This window comes from Lissotriton vulgaris, chromosome 2_1 (genome assembly GCF_964263255.1).
Source record: "Lissotriton vulgaris chromosome 2_1, aLisVul1.2, whole genome shotgun sequence".
NCBI classification, from domain to species: Eukaryota; Metazoa; Chordata; class Amphibia; order Caudata; family Salamandridae; genus Lissotriton; species Lissotriton vulgaris.
In genome coordinates this window covers 1,322,666,612-1,322,684,828 of record NC_141687.1, presented here as the reverse complement: position 1 = coordinate 1,322,684,828, position 18,217 = coordinate 1,322,666,612, and the positions used below count along the sequence as shown (strand labels likewise).

At 46.3% G+C, this 18,217-nt stretch overlaps 1 protein-coding gene across 2 annotated transcripts in view; it reads left to right on the top strand.

Moving 5' to 3' along the window:
* The window catches only part of CCDC14 (coiled-coil domain containing 14), a 221,436-nt gene that overhangs the window by 161,001 nt on the left and 42,218 nt on the right, over nt 1-18,217 (top strand). For both annotated transcript variants that reach the window (XM_086957082.1, XM_086957083.1), the window contains exon 12: nt 2,289-2,421. In XM_086957082.1, coding sequence (XP_086813208.1) covers nt 2,289-2,421 — 133 coding nt within the window. The remainder of the gene's footprint in view (nt 1-2,288; nt 2,422-18,217) is intronic.

Below are 18,217 nucleotides of genomic sequence, written 5' to 3'. Positions count from 1 at the left end.
CTTATTCTAATTTACAGATAGTTGGAAAAGTGCATTGACATGGGAACTAATTAGCAAGATGTACACTGAAGCCAACTATATGTATTCCTACCAAAAAAACAAGAATTTGTTTATCATTAAATGCAAATCACTTCATGGAACTGAGTCTCAATAAAGTCTGCAATATAGAACTTGGAAAAGAAATGCATTGGAGCTGAAAAGGTCAACCAATATTGTTTTACTTTGTTAGAGAACAAGGTATTAATATATCACCTAGCCGCGGCAGGGATGAAATGGGTTGGAAGGAGAGGTTTAAGGCAGTGTTTCATCACAGAAGCTAGTTCACAAGGGTGATTCATTGTGGGCAATTTTAGATTAAAGGTGCAGTGCTCTGGCTTGCCTGACATAGTTGGGTGTATTGGGCTATTAGATCATTAGTAGTAGAATCATTGGGTTGATTCCTCCAACCTTCCATAATGGCCTGCCTCAGATTAGGTGAAACCCAATAGGCACACTCCTAGGGGCTGAACTCTGAAAGATTTTGATACAGATTTTCCGGCACAACATTTTAAAATATTATTTCCAAGAGGAATGAATAACTGATCCAGTGTCTGTAACTGCACCAGTGAATACACAGAAAAAAGGGATCACATACTGGTCTTACCAAATAACTGTTCGAGGGGAATTATGGAATACGTAGAACGTTTAGGCAACAATAATATGCAGAGTAATTCCCACTGGAGTAGCGGCCCCATTCACTAACTTTTTACAAATAAAACGAGTAAAAGTTTGGTTAGCCTCTTTGCAGTGTTTGATTAGCCATTCCAGTGGAGGCTCGAAATTTGCCAGAAAACCTTTTGAAAGGATGGTTTGTGACTGCTTAAGTCACGGTTTCTGAACAATTGCTTATACTCTTTGTCCAAGCCATCTAAGCAGTGTAGAATGATTGAAAACGAACAGTTATCAAAGTGATTATAGGAAAAAACCTATGGAAAAAGATTCAGACTGTGGTTTTATTTGTAGTGTGATGATAATCTCATTGTATAAACAATGGCCATTCTTCCGCTCTCTCTCGTACTGTTCCCAAAATCCCCACGTTATCAACCTTCGCTGCTGCTCGGAATGGTCACCACAAGGCATACTAAAACTCACAGGTACAAGTATATCTAACATGTTGCTGAGGTTGATTTTGAAAAGACAGCATTAAAAAGTAAGTGCAAGGAAATTGAGAGAATCAAATAATGTATTTCAGAGACATTGTTCACTGTCGATTGACTGTAGGTATAAGCATAGAACTGTGGCATTGCCACAGTTAAATTAGGGAATTTATCCAAACCGAAACACCCTGATTGGGATTTAATTTGCTTGCACTTTAATTGTTTTATCGATGTTTGGCCTTCTGGTACCAGGCATCTGTCCATTAAATAGGAATGAGAATTACCAGTATACATATGATGAAAGGTCCAGCTCTACTTTTAGTATAATTGTTAGATGCACATTCCCTAATTCCATCTCTTGAGATGACTACAGTGAGGCATATAAATAGAAGTCCCACAGTGCTGGTAAGATACACTTGATGTACGATTCGGGTTGAATTAGGGTCCCATTGCATAGTTAGGCCGGGAATAAAAAGTTTAGGAGCAGTTAAGTACTATAAACAAAAGCATATTCCATGGCCATGCAGATGGGTTGAGCACCTCTCCACATGGTACACCCCCAGAATGGTGTCTGGGAGGTAGTTGTCGGGCAAGGAGGATATGCCATGTGTTCAGCACTGCACACAGTTATAAAGGTCCATAGAGTGAGTATATGGAGATTGAAAAGTCCAAGACCTCCTAAGTACAACAGGCATACGCACAGTGCCCGTTTTACTATGACAGTGGATAATTTTGATTTGCTGTAAGAACTTGAATGGTTGGTCTGTAAAGCTCACATACTGAATAGTTTCTTAGAAATTATAAACCTCAACACTGTTTTGTCTTTAGTCTAATTTAAGTGAAGCCATAAAGGGGATCGCCTGTTTGCATGTGACACTATGGTTATTTTTTATATGATTGACAGTGGTTAGTTGGCCTTAAGTCAAGTCCTATACCAGATAAGTAATCCTCTGCAATTTTGCCTGATGCCCAGGATGTGATGTGACATTTTTACATCAGACGTATTTTATGTAGTACAGTGAAACAATACTGCAAAGACGATTTTGTGAAATCCGAAGTCCTGCACTTTGTCTTGATACATGTAGAAGCTAGAAATTGCTCCCTGATTTTTTGTTTATATAGTCTTAAAAGATTTTCTTTACTTTTTTTCAGAAGTGGAAGAAGCCTTGACAAAAATCAAGAGCATTCAGTTTAAATTAGAAGCTTCTGAAAAGGAGAACAATATTTTGGGCATAACATTACGACAGCGTGATTCCGAAGTGCACCGACTGCGAGAACTAACCAGGTAATTAATATATGTATGTAGTATTTACATAGTGTGAACCTAGCCGATAGGCAGCGGAGTGCTTTATAAGCTCCAATGCAAAGACTCCACCAACGTGTGATTGGAGGAGTTATTTTCTAAGAGTGAAATTGGACTGTTACTGCATCGTGGTGCAATGTTGTTTAAAGAAGTGTGTCGTCAGCTTCATAAACCTGAGCAGGGTTGTGGTGAGTCCTGATGGACACGAGGATATCATTCCAGATCCTTCCTGCCGAGATGGAGAAGGCATGTTGTCTTGTTTTTCTTTTCCTTTTCTTGTTTAGAATGTTGCATGTTTATCTAGGTTCCTGATCGATACTGTGACCTTATGCCCCTATTCGGCTATAAATCCATTTATTCCCTATATTGGCATAACCGTTCAAGTGCGATATTCAGAAAGTCATCTCTGGCCTCACACGAACAGAGCCACATTCCAGAATAGTTCTCTGCCACTTCCTTTGCAACCAATTAGTGCAATGACAGAGCAGAAGTCACTATCTGATATTCCTAGATTAACACTCAGAGTTCTTCAACAAGATAAAAACTCAGCAAACCTGGAAATCCCCGCTTGCTGTGTTTTGATTAGTAATGGAACTCTAATGAGCAACTGATAGCTATCACTTCCTAGTGACATCTTTAATTGACGTCTTATGTCCAGCAAACTTGCGTCAAACCAGGCACCTGTCAGGTATAAATACTACCAACGTTGCGTTAAGCAATTGCTGGTGTCCCATTGCTGTTGTATGCTGTATGCAGTACGCTGATGCTGCTGCTGTCCCTTTGGTGGTGAAGCTACTGATACCATTATCGCTGCTAAAGCGCGAACGATGGTGTGGTGAGCTTAGGAGCTGAACAGCCGTCCCTCTGCGAAGAGCCCAGCAGATGCCAAGCTGCCCGCGGACGCTGTCCCCCCTCCTCGACGCGCTGAAGAGAGACGCTGCCTTTCTTCTGCTGAGAAATCCAGCTCCAGCGTTTCTAGTCTGCCCTCGCGGGTGACTGGGATACCGAGTGCCTCCTGAAGGAGATACCAGACCTCCATCATTCTATTCAGAGGTATGGTGTTGACTAAACCCTTAGATGAGAATTCTTGAAGCAAACCTTGGCAAAACCAACTTAACTTAAAGCTACTTACTTACTCCCCTTCCACGTGTTAGGCTTAGGTCAGGCACACCGGGGTAGGCTTAGTTAGAAGCACCAGTTGAGTATTTTAGCCTAATGTATATATGACTGTATATATGTTTTATTACTTTTAAACCATTGTATGGCTAAGAAACCATATCAATGCTTTTACAGTATTATCTTGCAATACTTATCTTACTGTACGTACTTTTTATAATAACAAGTCTTGCAATTGTGGCAATACATTTCTCTTGTACGAGAAGAAAGACTGTTCAATAAATGTTAACCCTTTATTGACAAACGCCCGTCTCTCTATTCACTACATATCTTGAAAGTAAACTGCACTAATCTGACTGAGTGAAATACCGGTCTATTGTTTCACACGACCCTAGAGATTGACTCTTAATCTGAGGAGCAAAGTTGTCATGTTGCACGGTTGTTGGAAAACTGAATCCCTTGTCTGTGCCAGGGAAGCTGATCACTTCCTATGCAGAGAAGAAAGTTTCCAGTGACCTCTGAGCTAGTTGGTAACAAACCCAATTAAGTTTAGCATAGTCAGTGGAGGCCTGGAAGATCCGCACTTCTACGTCGATACTACTGTTTATGTTATTCCAATGCGCAGGGCCTAGTGGTAAACTAGGAACTACACTACAAGAATTCTTTAACTCCAGCCTGATGGTGTCCTGGCTGCTGGTGTGCCAAGGGCCACTGAATATGGTGATCTTGTCAGACAGGGATGGAGGGTTTCCATCCAAGATGGCTTTGTACAGGTTGCAGTTGGTTTTGGAGATTGATCAGGGGATGATGTGGCTATTTTTCTTCAGGCCTTTGATGAGCCCTATACCAGAAACCCTTTCAGAGGGCCACGCTCAAGCAGGCGCTACTGGGTCTAACCTTGAAGATTGAGGCTTTTCACTTGTGATGTGCGTGGGCCGGCCTACGAAAGTGTCTGGGCCAAGCAGCCCTTGACACTCCGTAGTAGCACTGGTTGAACAGTCCAAGGCTTCTTTGGGGGCCTTGGACTGGGGGTCCAGTCAAATTCTCACTTTTATGAAAATAGAAATATTTATATATGAACACAAAGCAAAATAAGGTATACACATAATACACACAGATCTCATGAGGTCAGTACTCTACTGTTAGAAAGGTAGGTCCTAGGTCCTACTTTGCTCTCTATTGGTAGGGGTTATTCCCCATTCACAATAAGCTGCATTCAGGTTTGGTCCCACTAGCAGTTCGAGTATTAGGAGCCCCACTCCTGACTCTTCCAAAGTTAAAGGTGTTCCAGTGCCTATAGTGCTATGAGGCAGAACAAGTTCCCAATGACCTTTCAGCCCTGCGATCAGTCTTACGGTCTCCTGCTGAGGTTGCTTTACCAGGGTCGCCGGGAGCGTTCCACACTCAGAGGTCTGCAGTGAGTTACAGGGGCTATGGCTGGTCGTCCGTGGTGCACCTTTCGGTGTCGTAGTAAGTTCCTCCGATCCCTCTCACAAGTAAAGGGCAATCATATTGGTTTTGATGCTTCATTTGGGAGGCTGACATTCGCAGGTCACCACAGTGGCCTTTCCTGTCTGTACCAATGAAACCAGGTCATGATTCTCGCTCTTTACGGCGACCCGGACTCTGGCTTATGGGGTCACCGACTTAAGCTGGCACATGGGCTGAGGCCTGATCGGCATAACAATAATTCACTCTTCAGTAGTCCCCTCCGGCATACAGGGTTGACAACTTTTACCTGCACACTAACAACGGCCAGATCGATACAGCTATGCCTAACTTCACGGTACCCCACTCTGGCACAAGGGGTAACTGAATTGAATCTGCCCTCATACGATGCCAGATCAGTGCAGCAGCCGCTTCCTCACACCTTGCTTTGTGGGTCCACTCCCCAGGATCCCCCCACTGTACTGGGGCTCCAGAGAAGGTGATTTTGGTTTTCTCTGGGTGTTGTCCCCTCAACCCTTCTTGGAGACCGGCAGACCTTTGCCCCGAGTCCTGGTCACAGATAGAAGTCTCGCAGGGCCTCTCCTCCTCGATATACAGCCCTAGTGGCTGCATGAAGGTCGACAATTTTTGGTGCTTCAAGATCTTATAGTCCATTTCTAGACGCCCAAATAGGATATAGAGTCTGAGTCTTTGACGTTTGTGCTGGGAATCTGCTTCCTTTTGAAGTGCCTATTCCTACTTCTTTTTAATTTTATTTGCCAAATTCATCAAGCTTTAAAAAATTCAGTAAATTCCACAGAGACTACTCCTATTACAAATAGAAAGCAGAGTTGTTTACAGAAATACTGAAAATGGATAGACATATTAGAGATTTAGTGACATAAAGGTGAGGTTACTTCATAAAATATATTTTTTTAAAGTAGGATGGTTTCCCAAATTATTTTCAGCTTTTGTCGATTTTTGCCCTGATTCATGATCACCATTTTCATGCTGACAAGTTGCTAAGTTGATACCACTGTTTTCTTTTGCAACAGGCGGGTTGCAATCCAGCAATAATCTGGCGATTTATTGTCTAGATAGAAGCGAGAATAAATCCCTAAAATCTTGCTGAAAATAATTCAGAATACCCTAACAAAATTAATTTGGGTGACATGGGGATTGCTATTTTTAGCAACGGACCAATTTCCTGTTCCACCTGTTGCCAATATACCTGGATAGTCTGACAGGTAATAAACATATGGACTGTATCAGCATTAACTACTTGACACCTGGACATTTTGAGTCCGCCGATACCCCCATTTATGCAACCTGTCTCGGGTATAATAAATATCCTGAGTGAGTTTAAAGTGATGAATTTTAAGCTGAGAAACATTTAGGAGCTTATGACTTGAACTAATACTATTCTGCATGTGCCCACGCCTCTTTTATGCCCTTCCTCCAGAAAGCAGTCTGTCACAGCAGGAGTGACTCCAAATTTGATTGCCCCACAACACAGACTTTCACGCCTGGATGTCAGCCTCTGTGATATGTGCATCAAAAGGTTACCCTGGGGCTTCAGCCTTACTCTTTGATTCTCTTATCAGCCCCATCTCCTTCCTAAGATGGACCCAGACCCCTTTTCAGTGACCTCTATCAGAATGACGGGCACCTTTTGGAGGAAAGAAGAGCCAGCTCATCATTTCACTTCAATGTGTGTGACACCCTGCTCCCAGGAATGCAGCAATCCATAAATCTGTCTGGTTACTCTCTACCTTCTCATGCTCCTTCAGTCAGCTCTGTGACTCCCAAAATGGAACCTAGAGACTTCCATGTATTGTACCACTCGTAGGCACACATACGTGCAACACACATGCAACCACACACACTACACAGCTCTACATACACACTTGATGTAGGCCAAGGATGAGTTAAGCACATAGCAGCTGAGCTTTACATGAGTGGACCTGTAGGCCTCACTCCAGTGAAACAAGTAAAAAGTCCTCTTCACTTCTTATCACTAAACAGTATGCTGCCACCACTGCACTTGTGCTACTTAACTCCTGCTAAAGACAGTATCCGTTCACAACCATGAGGATAGCGATTTGGTCGTGCCTTCCAATCCAGCAAGGCCTCAATCCATGAAACAGGGCAATGTCAAGGCACACACACATGATCCGTGTTCGCCCGAAACTAAACAAAAAAGTGCACCTCAAATCCACATATCATTGCAGCTGGGGCACTCAGGCTGGAGGTGCACGTCCATCACCATGCGAGGGACTTTTCCGTCCAACACCCTATAATGAGGCATGCTGCTGTATGTAGGATGGCGTTAAGGAGTTGCATATTGTGTCTAGATGGACAGTAAGAGGACTGAAGAGGCTGGTCTGTAGTAGCTTTCTTAAAGTAATGGTTTCAGTTTCTTTAGCAGAGAGATCTTGTACCAGCCTATGTTAGTTTTCTTTTTTTAAACAAATTTTATTTGATTATTTTGCAATATAACGGGCGCAAGCCCTACATTGATCCGTGTGAGCATAAGGATAATATTTGCATCGGTAACCATTTTTATGATTTTTTTTTTTTAACAAATTTTATTGGGTTTTGTTCCACACATCATACAAAGTCAAATACATTTCCCATGCTTTCCTAAGCTCACAATATAAACCCCCTAGCTACATTCTCTGTAACGGGCTAGGATGCGATCCAGTCAATGTATATAATGTCCCATTAAGGGCTGGCCCCAACATGCCCTTTCTTAGTCTACTATGTTGCCTCCCACCTCCCTGGATCCCCATCATCAATGCTTACAATTGGTTCAAGTCATATTAATCTGTGTGCACAGGAATGATCAGACATTGTTCTGTGTGATGTGCCTGTCATGTCTCGGGATATTCCCCAATCATGTTGCTATTCCGCTTCTTCCTCTTGTGTCCCATAGTCACGCAGTGCCTGCACTAATGCGTCCCACGCCTGAGCTGTTTCTAGTGCCTTTTCATTGCGTTGCCTACGCGCAGTTTGGAATCTCAATTCGCTTTCGCTACCGGCCCATTTGAGAAACTCGTTCTTCCATCTAGTGCCATTGGGTCCCACTGCCGCCTTCCAGTGTTTTGTGATTTCTCGTTTTGCCAGTATGAGCCCCATATCTATAACCTTACTTGTAATCTTGTGCCTGTGGGTATGGGGGGAACCAGTGCAGGACACCTACGGCTATATCAAATTCCAAGCCCCTTTCTGTTTCTAGCTGGGAAGAGAAGGGAGTATTGTAGACCCTCAGCTCTTAGTTCTCTTTTAACAGCTAGGAAAGAGGTCCGCCAGCGCTGAGTTTCATACTTATAATCAGGGAAGATATTGATTTTGCTGTTTTCCACCTGATAGGGACCGTTCACTTGTGCCTTCTGGAGCAGCAGATCTCTATCCCGGTAATGTAACAGTTGGGCTACCACCGGGCACGGGGGACGACCCTGTTGTGGCGGCTTGGCCGGAACCCTATGTGCCCGCTCCAGTGTGTAGAAAGCGGATAGACCCTCCGGCGCTACCACCGCCTGGAGCCAGTCTTCGAGAAAGCGTATCATGTCCTTCCCTTCCACTTTCTCCGGTAGGCCCACTATCCGGATGTTGTTCCGGCGATTGCGTCCTTCGGCATCCACCGCTCTTCTCTCCAGCACATCTATGCGGTCTAGTACATTAGTCATAGTTGCATTGAGGTCTTTTTGCGCTGGTTCGAGGGTATGGATTGTGTCCTCTATTATCTTAACCCAGTCTGTTAGTTTTCCATGATCGTCCCTCAGTAGACCCAGTCCTGTGGCCACTTGCGCGATATCCTGCTGCAGCGCCGTGCTGGAGTCTGCTATTGCGGTCAGGATTTTGTCCAATTGAAGCTGTAATTGGGGGTCTCGCAGTTGTCCAGGGTCAGATTGCTCCCCCTTATCAGGTGCCTCAGTGTCTGACATTGGCTGGGCGACACTTTTGTTCCCTTTAAGCTTCCCCATATTAAGGGTTTACTGTTCGTTTCGCTGTAAGTGGAAAGTTCGATGTAACCCAGAATTGGGGAACTCTGCACAATCTGACGTCCTCAAGTCTTCACCTTCTCGTCTATCCAAGTTGCAATCCTGGCATATCGAGCGCAGGGGCCACCAGGATCACCACAGGAAGGCGGCTTCAGGTGGTGATCGTCAGGGCCACAGTCACGGGGTCACCAACTTCCGCAGTTCAAAGTAGAGCAATCCGTTCCCTGGCAGTGTCCCGATTTACAGAGATCAGAACAACTTTAGCCTCATGTGGCAAGTACACTGGCTCCCTCTTTGGGCACAACAGTCGATTGGGCACCAGCGCACAGCCCGCCTTGGATCAAGTGTACTTTAGTTTGCACGCCATGTGGCCCCTAGTTCCAGCCTAGCAGACCGCTATCCTTTACTTCAAGCGCTTACAGGTCCGCGCCCCTCAGTCGTGCCCCGCTCGCTCACCTCTTAGCTTCCCAGGTGTAGTCCAGAGATCAGGGGCTCAGGAGGGGGGGAGGAAGGGAGCGCTCGTGTGTGTCATGGAGCATCAAAAGCGCCTCCAGGCTCCTCTCGTCCACTCTCTCCTTTTGTTGCAACCGCTGTCTAGCCCCTCTCCGCTCTCTCATAAAGGGGTGATCGCTCTAGTGCACTCGCGAGCCTTCACCTCGGCATATTGTTCACTGCCCCCAGGGCCCTCCGAGGCAGTTTTCATCCACCTTCTTTTAGTATCCAGCCCGCTCCAGGAGCACCTTCATGAGTCCTCGCAGAGCCCCCTTCAGATATCCCTGCTGCGGAGTCGCGCCGCTCCGTCCCGCTCCTGCTTCCCAGTGCACCTCTCACGGCCCCCGAATCCGCTCTTCTAGTCGCAAGCTGCTTCCTCCAAAATGTGCTTTCCCTTCCCCACTGCTGTAGATCCGGAGGGGATCCAGTGGAAGCGCCGCCTAATGCCCGGTCTCCAGTGCTCTGGGCGCTGTCGCGGCCACTGCTAGCTCACCTCTACCACGCAGTATCCCGGGACTTCCAGCACCAGTCCCCTCCGGTGTAATGGAGCCCCACCGGGTCCACCCCCTCAGCAGGTTGACAATGTCTAGGAGGGGCCTGTGGGGGGTCCAGGGAGGTCCTGCACGGCGCCCTACGGTGTCCTCACCTCTAAAGTATGTCCCAGTTTTGGCCACACCGGAGAGCAGTCTCCGATTCTTCTCGGGGAGTCCCGAGGTTCTCCTCTCACTCGGGGTCGGCCGGCAGCTCGGGGGGGGGGGGGGGGGGGGGTCCGGTGGCCCTCACCGCAGACATACACAACAGGGCTCAGTGTCCTCGGGTCCCGATCCGGGGGACCTCGCTGTCAGCGTGTTATGCTCCAATTGTCCCCCGTAGTCCGCATCACTGCTTCAGATGAGTTTTGGGGGGGAGGGTTTGACCGCCCAAGACCCACAGCAACAGCCGGCGATTTATCAGCACGGCCCCCAGAAACGGGCTGATTGATCCCGCCCTACAGACCTTACGCTCGGCTCCTCCAATCTCCAGCCGCCCCACAGATGGTGTCTCTCAGCTCCGGCGCTGGAATCAGAAGGCCCAAGTGCCCACAGGACTTTCTGCGATCGCGGCTGCTCGGGGTCTCAGCGCTTCCCCACGGCCGCCATTTTGATTGCTACTTCGGAGGCACCCCGGTCTGCGCGCCGGCGATCCTCTCCGGGTCCTCAGGGTCATTCGAGTGGCGCTCTGTAGTTCCGATGTAGGGGAGCCCCTTCCTCCTGCCTTTCAAGGGGAAATAGGGGTCTTTAGAGGCAGTATGACAGGATTAATAGGGGCTCCAACACGGAGCCCAGCGCTCAGGCGACCTCCTCCATTGGCGCCAAGCCACGCCCCCGGTAACCATTTTTATGATAACGAACAATACCTGCCGAACATGCAGGTAAAACAATCTTACAACCATTATGCAGACAGTTGTTAATCTCCGTAATGCAGTACATGATTCATCTGATTCGAAAAATACATCATAGCAGAGCAATATCATGACCAAATGATATAACATAGGGTGATACACGTCGGGGATCAGAGGGTGCCTCTCATGGATCCTCCGTTAGTTTTCTTTACAAGATCATTGGATGAGGGTTGGGGGTTTGAATCCGTCAAGTATTATCATTGATCCGAGTTAGGACTAGTTGCTGTGTTTGATGAACAGCAATAATTTGGTTTCGGTGCGATTATGATTTAGCTCAGTCTGAATGAGATTCAAGCAGTATTTGGTTTGTTGGATGTGTGGAGTAGAGGAGGCAGTTAAACATAGGTGTGTGTTTGTTGTTAGCATATTTGTGGACTTTGATCTTCCTGTCTGTGAGTATTGCCCCAAGGGTGTTTATGTAGAGGTTGAAGATGACAGTAAAGATGAAACACTGTGGAACTATGCAGGTGATCAACATCGCCTGAGACCTGGAGGTGTCCTTAAACTCGTTTTGGTTAAACACATAGGAGGAGAAGCAGTGAAGAAAGTTGCCTCTCTTGGGATTTAAGGATGTGGAGGAGGGTGGGGTAGTCAAAGATCATGTGGACGGGCGCTGACAGGTCAAAGAATAGGTGGTGGGTTCATCTTTATCTTCAGTTAGGAGGACCAACATCTATGATTTATAAGTTAGATATCTCAGTGCTGTATCATAATATGAAGCCAGATCGAGTGTCATTTTGTACATGATTGTTGTCGATGTGATCTTCAAGTTGTGCATAAAGGACTTTTTTGATGAACTTGCCAATGAAGAGTAGCTGATCGGTGGATTGGTAGTTGGCAAGGTTAACAGGGGCTGGTGTTAGTTTATTCAGGAGTGGGAGGATCTGGCCTGCCGCGAGAGCTTCTGGAAATATGTCTTTAGTGAGGGTGGTGTTGACAATGGTGAGTAAGGGTGAGAGAGCTTCTACAGAGAGGGCTTTGATGACGTTTGACAAAAAAAACGTTATATGTGGTATCTCTGAGATAGTTACGGATGTTGCTGAGGTCTTTGTAGCAGAGTTGTGATGAATCACCATTGTGGCATGCAGAGGAATGTCAGGGAAGAAGCAGGTTTGGTGCTGTTGACATGCTGTCACATCTTCTGTATTTTTTCTTTTAAAAAGTGGATGACTACATCACACTTGTCCCTGCAGGATGAGATAGGATGGTTAAGCAAGAAGTTGATGCAGTGCTTGATGGTTTTGCAGCATTTTATGTTTTTTATGGCATCTTCCTGATGGTGTTATTGAACTTTGCTTTGGCTGACACATTGAGTTGTCTGCGTATTGCACAGAAGAACTTCAGTAGCACGAGAACGTTGGAGTTCTGTTTTTCATCCATTTTCTTTACCCTTTGCAGATATATTTTGTGTTGTCATAAAGAATTTTCGAGGACTAAGATCTTAAAGGTTTCGGCATGCACATTAATGTTTTGGTTGTGCTGTAGATGTTAACATGGTTTTCCAGAAATGCTTTGCATTTATTTAGGTTGTTCACATCAGACAACGGAGGTGGCAGAATGAGAGAGGAGTTTGAGCATTTGGTTGTCTGTGGAAAAGTCTTTGAAGTATCTGAAGGTTAGTTCTCTTTTGGGTAGACCTTGATATGTTGGTTTAACGCTTAGCTGGGTGATGGGGTTGGTAAGGTGGTTGGTCCAGCATAGGGTCATGAGAGTGAGAGGCTTACAGTGGATGGTTGGTGATATCAAAAAGTTGAGGTTCAGCATATGGCATTTGGGGGATGTTGATTGAAGAGCATGCTGTTCCTCTGTGAAGGTAAGTAGGATGTATACCACGTTGGGGTAGCTGTGCGCTTAATAAACGCCTTATTATTATTATTTTTTTTTTGTTCATGCTTGAGTTGTCTGGAAGGTTTAAGTCTGCGAGGATGTTTGTGTGGGTGTGCCGGTTGGATGAGGTGGTAAGGAGGTCTGAGAATTTGTCTGAGTCACTGAAGTTATTGTCTTTCCCCAAGAGACCTCTCGATTAAGTGAATGGCAATGGACTGAGTTGGAGGAAGTGGCACTTGGCAAGTTGTATTGATCTACTGATTAGAACTAGCAAATACACTATTTTGACTGCTGTTTGGTAGAATAGATTTGATTCTTTCTGAAATATCACACAATCTCTTTAGATACTTACTCTACATAAATCGTACAGTTGCCTTTAATCTGCGAGCAATGTTTAATACTTTCCCCTTTTTCTCGATTATATTGGGATATTTTAATGTTCTAGGATGAACCATTTGTAGCTTTTGGAAAATGATGTTTTGGCTATGTAAGTTAATTGAATTTTTTTCCACTGGGTCACCTCTTCATAGATTTTGTTTTGTTTTTCTTTCTCTCTCTCTCTTTCTTCTCTCCTCTTCTCTCTTCTCTCTTCTCTCTTCTCGCTCTCTCGCTCGCTCTCTCTCTCTCTCTCTCTCTCGCTCTCTCCTGCACAGGAAGTATCTCCGTTTAATGGTTGGTTCGCAAAACTACCAGTTTGTGGTCCTTCCGTTTGGTCTTACTACTGCGCCTCGAGTCTTTACCAAGGTGATGGCAGTGGTGGCTCTCACTCGGAGGAAGAGGGCAGCAGACCGTCTGGCGAGCCTCCTCTATAGCTTACAAGGAATTAGCTCGAGCATACGACATCATATCTTCCTGAGTCAAGCTCGACACTAGTTGTGCATGATTTGAAGCACCTCACGGGGCTCACGATAATCTTGACGAACATCTTGTAGGCACGGATTTTAAGTTTCCCCTTGACCGCGCTTAGGGTCCTTATATTATCGGTCTGCTGCCCCTGAATTTATGTATGTGCATTCTGACACTTTGGAGTAACCGATTCTTTATATATGCTTAAGACCTTCATGTAATTTGATGATTTTCACTTCAGCCCGTTTATTGAATAAATACCTGGGTTTCTGCTACAGGAACGCTACAGCTTACAGTTTGTTGCCCAGCAAAGTTGAAATGGAACTGTAACAACACTCTACTTGCGCCCTGATGAAGGAATCCTTAATGTTGGCACTTTTTCCGAAACGCACGTCGGCGCTTTCTTCTGTCTGTTGGTTCTAAATGTGTTTACAGTTTTTTCTTCTGATGCATATGGTGATGGCTGAATGTGTGTATGCCTGAGAGTATGAATGGTTTGTGTAGATAATGTTTTACTGTTCTTGGTGCTGGGCTTATATTGCCAAAAAAAGAATTCATTTAAAAAAAATCTATTTTTATGTCTATGAAAAAATCTCTTTGAACAAATGAATGCTTTTTTTAAGAAATATATGAAAATGATTTGATACCTGATAGAGTTTTTGTGGGCAATTGCAATTATTTGAACGCTCCAGTCCTCTAGAGTAATGGGAACCTCCCGTTCATGTTCTGATTACTGTTGAAATCCCTGGTGGGTTGTTCCCCTTTATTCTTTCATTAGATTCAGGGTTCCCTTCCATGTTACTTATAATGATGGCAGTGGTGGCTGCACATCTCAGAAGGTCGGGTATACCTGTATTTCCGTATCTGGACGATTGGCTGATCAAGGCAGAATCTCCAGAGATAGTGCTCCATCATCTGCCAGAGACAACTCATTTGTTGCACAGGTTGGGTTTTTCAATAAATGTACCCAAGTCTCAACTGGTGCCCTCCCAGCACAACCTATTCATAGGTGCGGTACTGGACACTACTGTGTGTCGTGCATTCCCTCCTCCTCATAGGATTCACGACATACAGGAAATGATTCCCTTATTTCACAGTGGAGCGGTTGTTCCAGTCCTGAAGGTCCTTCGTCTGCTCGGTTTGATGGCTTCTTGCATTCTGTTGGTCAACCAGGCACACTGGCACATGAGGGCGCTCCAGTGGTGTCTCCCCAGGCAGTGGTATCAGCACAACGGAGATCTCAGGGAGTCAGTCAGGATCTCCAGAGAAACTGTGGCGGATCTGTCTTGGTGGAGCGTGGAGGGCAATCTGTCACAAGAAAAGTCTTTTCAACTACCTCCATTGGTGGCCACAGTGATAACGAGGCATCCACTCTAGGGTGGGGTGCTCATCTGGGGGATCTGGAGGTCAAGGGTCTTTGGTCTCCAGGGGAAAGGTTGCTTCACATCAACCTTCTAGAGTTGCGGGCCATACGTTTAGCGCTCAAGGCCTTCCTCCCTTCCCTTCACGTTAGGTCAGTTCAAGTCCTGACGGACAACACCACCGCAATGTGGTATGTCAACAAGCAGGGAGGAGTAGGGTCGCAGTGTCTCTGCAGAGAGGCTCTGCGTCTCTGGTCCTGGGTTCGGGACCATCAGATTTGTCTGATGGCAAATCATCTGTCCGGGGTTCTGAACATACGTGCAGACAGTCCCAGTTGGCATTTCTCGGCCGACCACGAGTGGAGGCTTCACCCGGAGGTGGTTCGTCATGTCTTCCGGACGTGGGGAACTCGGCTGGACCTGTTTGCCACTCACGAGAATGCTCACTGCCCGTCATTCTGCAGTATCCAGTTTCCGATGCAAGGAGCACTGGGGAACGCGTTTCAGTTGAGTTGGGACTCGCAATTCCTTTACGCGTTTCCTCCCATACCCTTGATTCCTCGGGTTCTGAGGAAGATTGGCCAAGACCGGGCCCAAGTTATTTTGATCGCCCCGGATTGGCCAAGAAGGGTGTGATACACAGATCTTCTCCACCTCTCCTCGTGCTCGCCGCTCAGTCTCCCTCACAGGGCAGATCTCCTCTCCCAGATGGAGGGGCAGGTTCTACACCCACACCTCCAGACCTTACACCTTCATGCCTGGAGATTGAACGGGGCAATCTGAATTCCTTTTCTCTCCCACATGATGTGGTGGATGTCATTTTGTCAGCCAGGCGTGACTCCACTAAGTCTATCTATTCTTATAGATGGTCTAAATGTGTTGCTTGGTGTGGGGAGAAGTCCATTGACCCTTTAAGGGCTCGTTTGTCCAATATACTTCAATTTGCACTTTCCTTGGCCCAGCAGGGTTTTGCAGTGGCAACTATCAAAGGTTATTTATCAGCCTTATCGGCTTTCCTTTGTTTGCCGGACAAGCCCTCTTTATTTAAATCTCCTATCGTATTATGATTCATCAAGGGCCTTACCATTAAATTTCCTCCAACACCTTTTATTGTTCCTCAATGGGATTTGAACCTTGTGCTTACGTTTTTGATGGGTTCGCCTTTCGAACCATTGCACAAGTGTCCCTTGAGACTTTTGACTTTCAAGACTGTTTTTCTGGTGGCAAATACCTCGGCGAGAAGGATAAGTGAGCTTCAAGCTCTTAGTTCAAAGCCCCCGTTTTTGTCCATTCATGCTGAACGAATGGTTCTCAGGACCAGGGCTGCTTTTCTGCCGAAGGTGGTAACTCCATTCCATCTGGGGCAGTCCGTTACCCTCCCTACCTTCTATCCTCCCCCTTCCAAGGAGGAGGAAAGGCTTCACTGCTTGGACCCTAAGAGGGCGGTGAGTTTCTACCTGGACAGGAGGAGAGAGTTCAGGTCGGATGACCAGCTGTTCATTGGTTTTGCTGGCTGCAAGAAGGGGAAGGCGGTGCACAAGCGCACGCTCACGAGATGGATTGTTTTATGCATGCAGATCTGCTACTCCCTGGCGGGTAAGGAACCTCCAGAGGGTAAAAGGGCTCATTCTACTAGAGCGAAGTCTTCAACATCTGCTCTTTCCAGAGGTGTACCTGTTGAGGATATTTGTAGAGCTGCGACTTGGGCCTCCCTCAACACTTTCGCGAAGCATTACTGCTTGGATACCGAGGTGAGGAGGGACGGCCACTTTGCGCGCTCTGTCCTCCAAGATTTTCTGGTATAGGAGAGTGGACTCCCTCCTCCGGGAGTGGGGACTGCTGTGGGACTCTATTCACAAGGTGAGGAATCCACTGGCAGATGTATCTATCAGAAGAACAAGTTAGTTACCTTCGGTAACGCTTTTTCTGGTAGATACAGTATCTGCCTGTGGATTCCTCCCTGACCCACCCGCCTCCCTGTTCTCCACCCTTCTATACCAGAGTTTATTGTAATGTATATATATTTTTTATTGTCCAGGAAATGTTATATTTCAATTGCATTACTGCATTTGCTTCACACTGTGTGTGTTATCTTGGCATTCGTGTACTGTGTATACTATGTATATATCTACTGTCATCCGTCCGCCCGTGGGCCTTGAAGGCACGGAAAAAAGGGCGGAACTGATGTCATCACGCCGGCGTGGGCCTATTATGGTGTCGGTGACGTCAGCTAGCAGGCCCTCTTCCTGTCTCCCCTCCTTTTCGGCGGGAAGACAGGTGGGAAAAACTAGCCGGCCCAGAAGGTCTTCCAACCTCTGCCAACTGCACATGACTCATCAAAACACATTCAGAGGTGCAGCACAGGAAAAAACATGATGCATAAAAACATTGATGTGTAGGTAAGGCACATAATGCATAAAACACATTCAGAGGAGTCCCAGGCATAATGGCATAGCACATTACGCATAACTCACCTTTGGGCCTTACCAGTAAAAATACAGTAGGCAATCTCCTCACTAGTCTAAACACATTAGACTCTCCCCCTAAGCATAACTCACATTTAGGGGCGTGACTTACAGTGAAGTAAACTCTCACTAACATAAACCTACACAGGTAAAGTAACCTCACAATCACAGTAACATCACATTGCGCAAAAATCACATTAGGCAATTACCATTATAAACATAGTAAAATCACATTAGGGCCTTGCGCCCTACCCATATACCAGCCCCCTGGCCAACTGGCCTTCCAACAAGGGGACTCAAAAAGCCCTGTGTCCAAAATGTCAGGGCGCGCTGCCAATGCAGCGCCAGTCAGGGGTGCGCCACCGGCGCAAACCTAAACGTTGCAGCTGCCCACTAATTGCTGGGCAGCTGGGAACAACAACCGGGGCTAAACGTTGCAGCTGCCCACTAATTGCTGGGCAGCTGTAGAAGGCCTGGCACTACGGTGCCATCTCTGTCCCTCCCAGGGACTCTCCATTGCGCTTAAACGGTGCAGCTGCCCACTAATTGCTGGACAGCTTGGAGACAACATAAAACTGCGACTGGGCCCTCAAAGCTCTGGAACAGAACTGTGCCCACTGGGAGCCTTCTAGGCTCTAGGAACCATGCTGCTGCACAAATCAAGTGGGAGCCTCGCAGGCTCTGGAAATACAATTATCACCCTAGGAGCACGCTGGCTCCTGAAAATAACACTGCGCAGGCTGGAGCCCTCTGGCTCTTACACTGAATGTACCCACAACAGGGGCAAGAACACAGGCC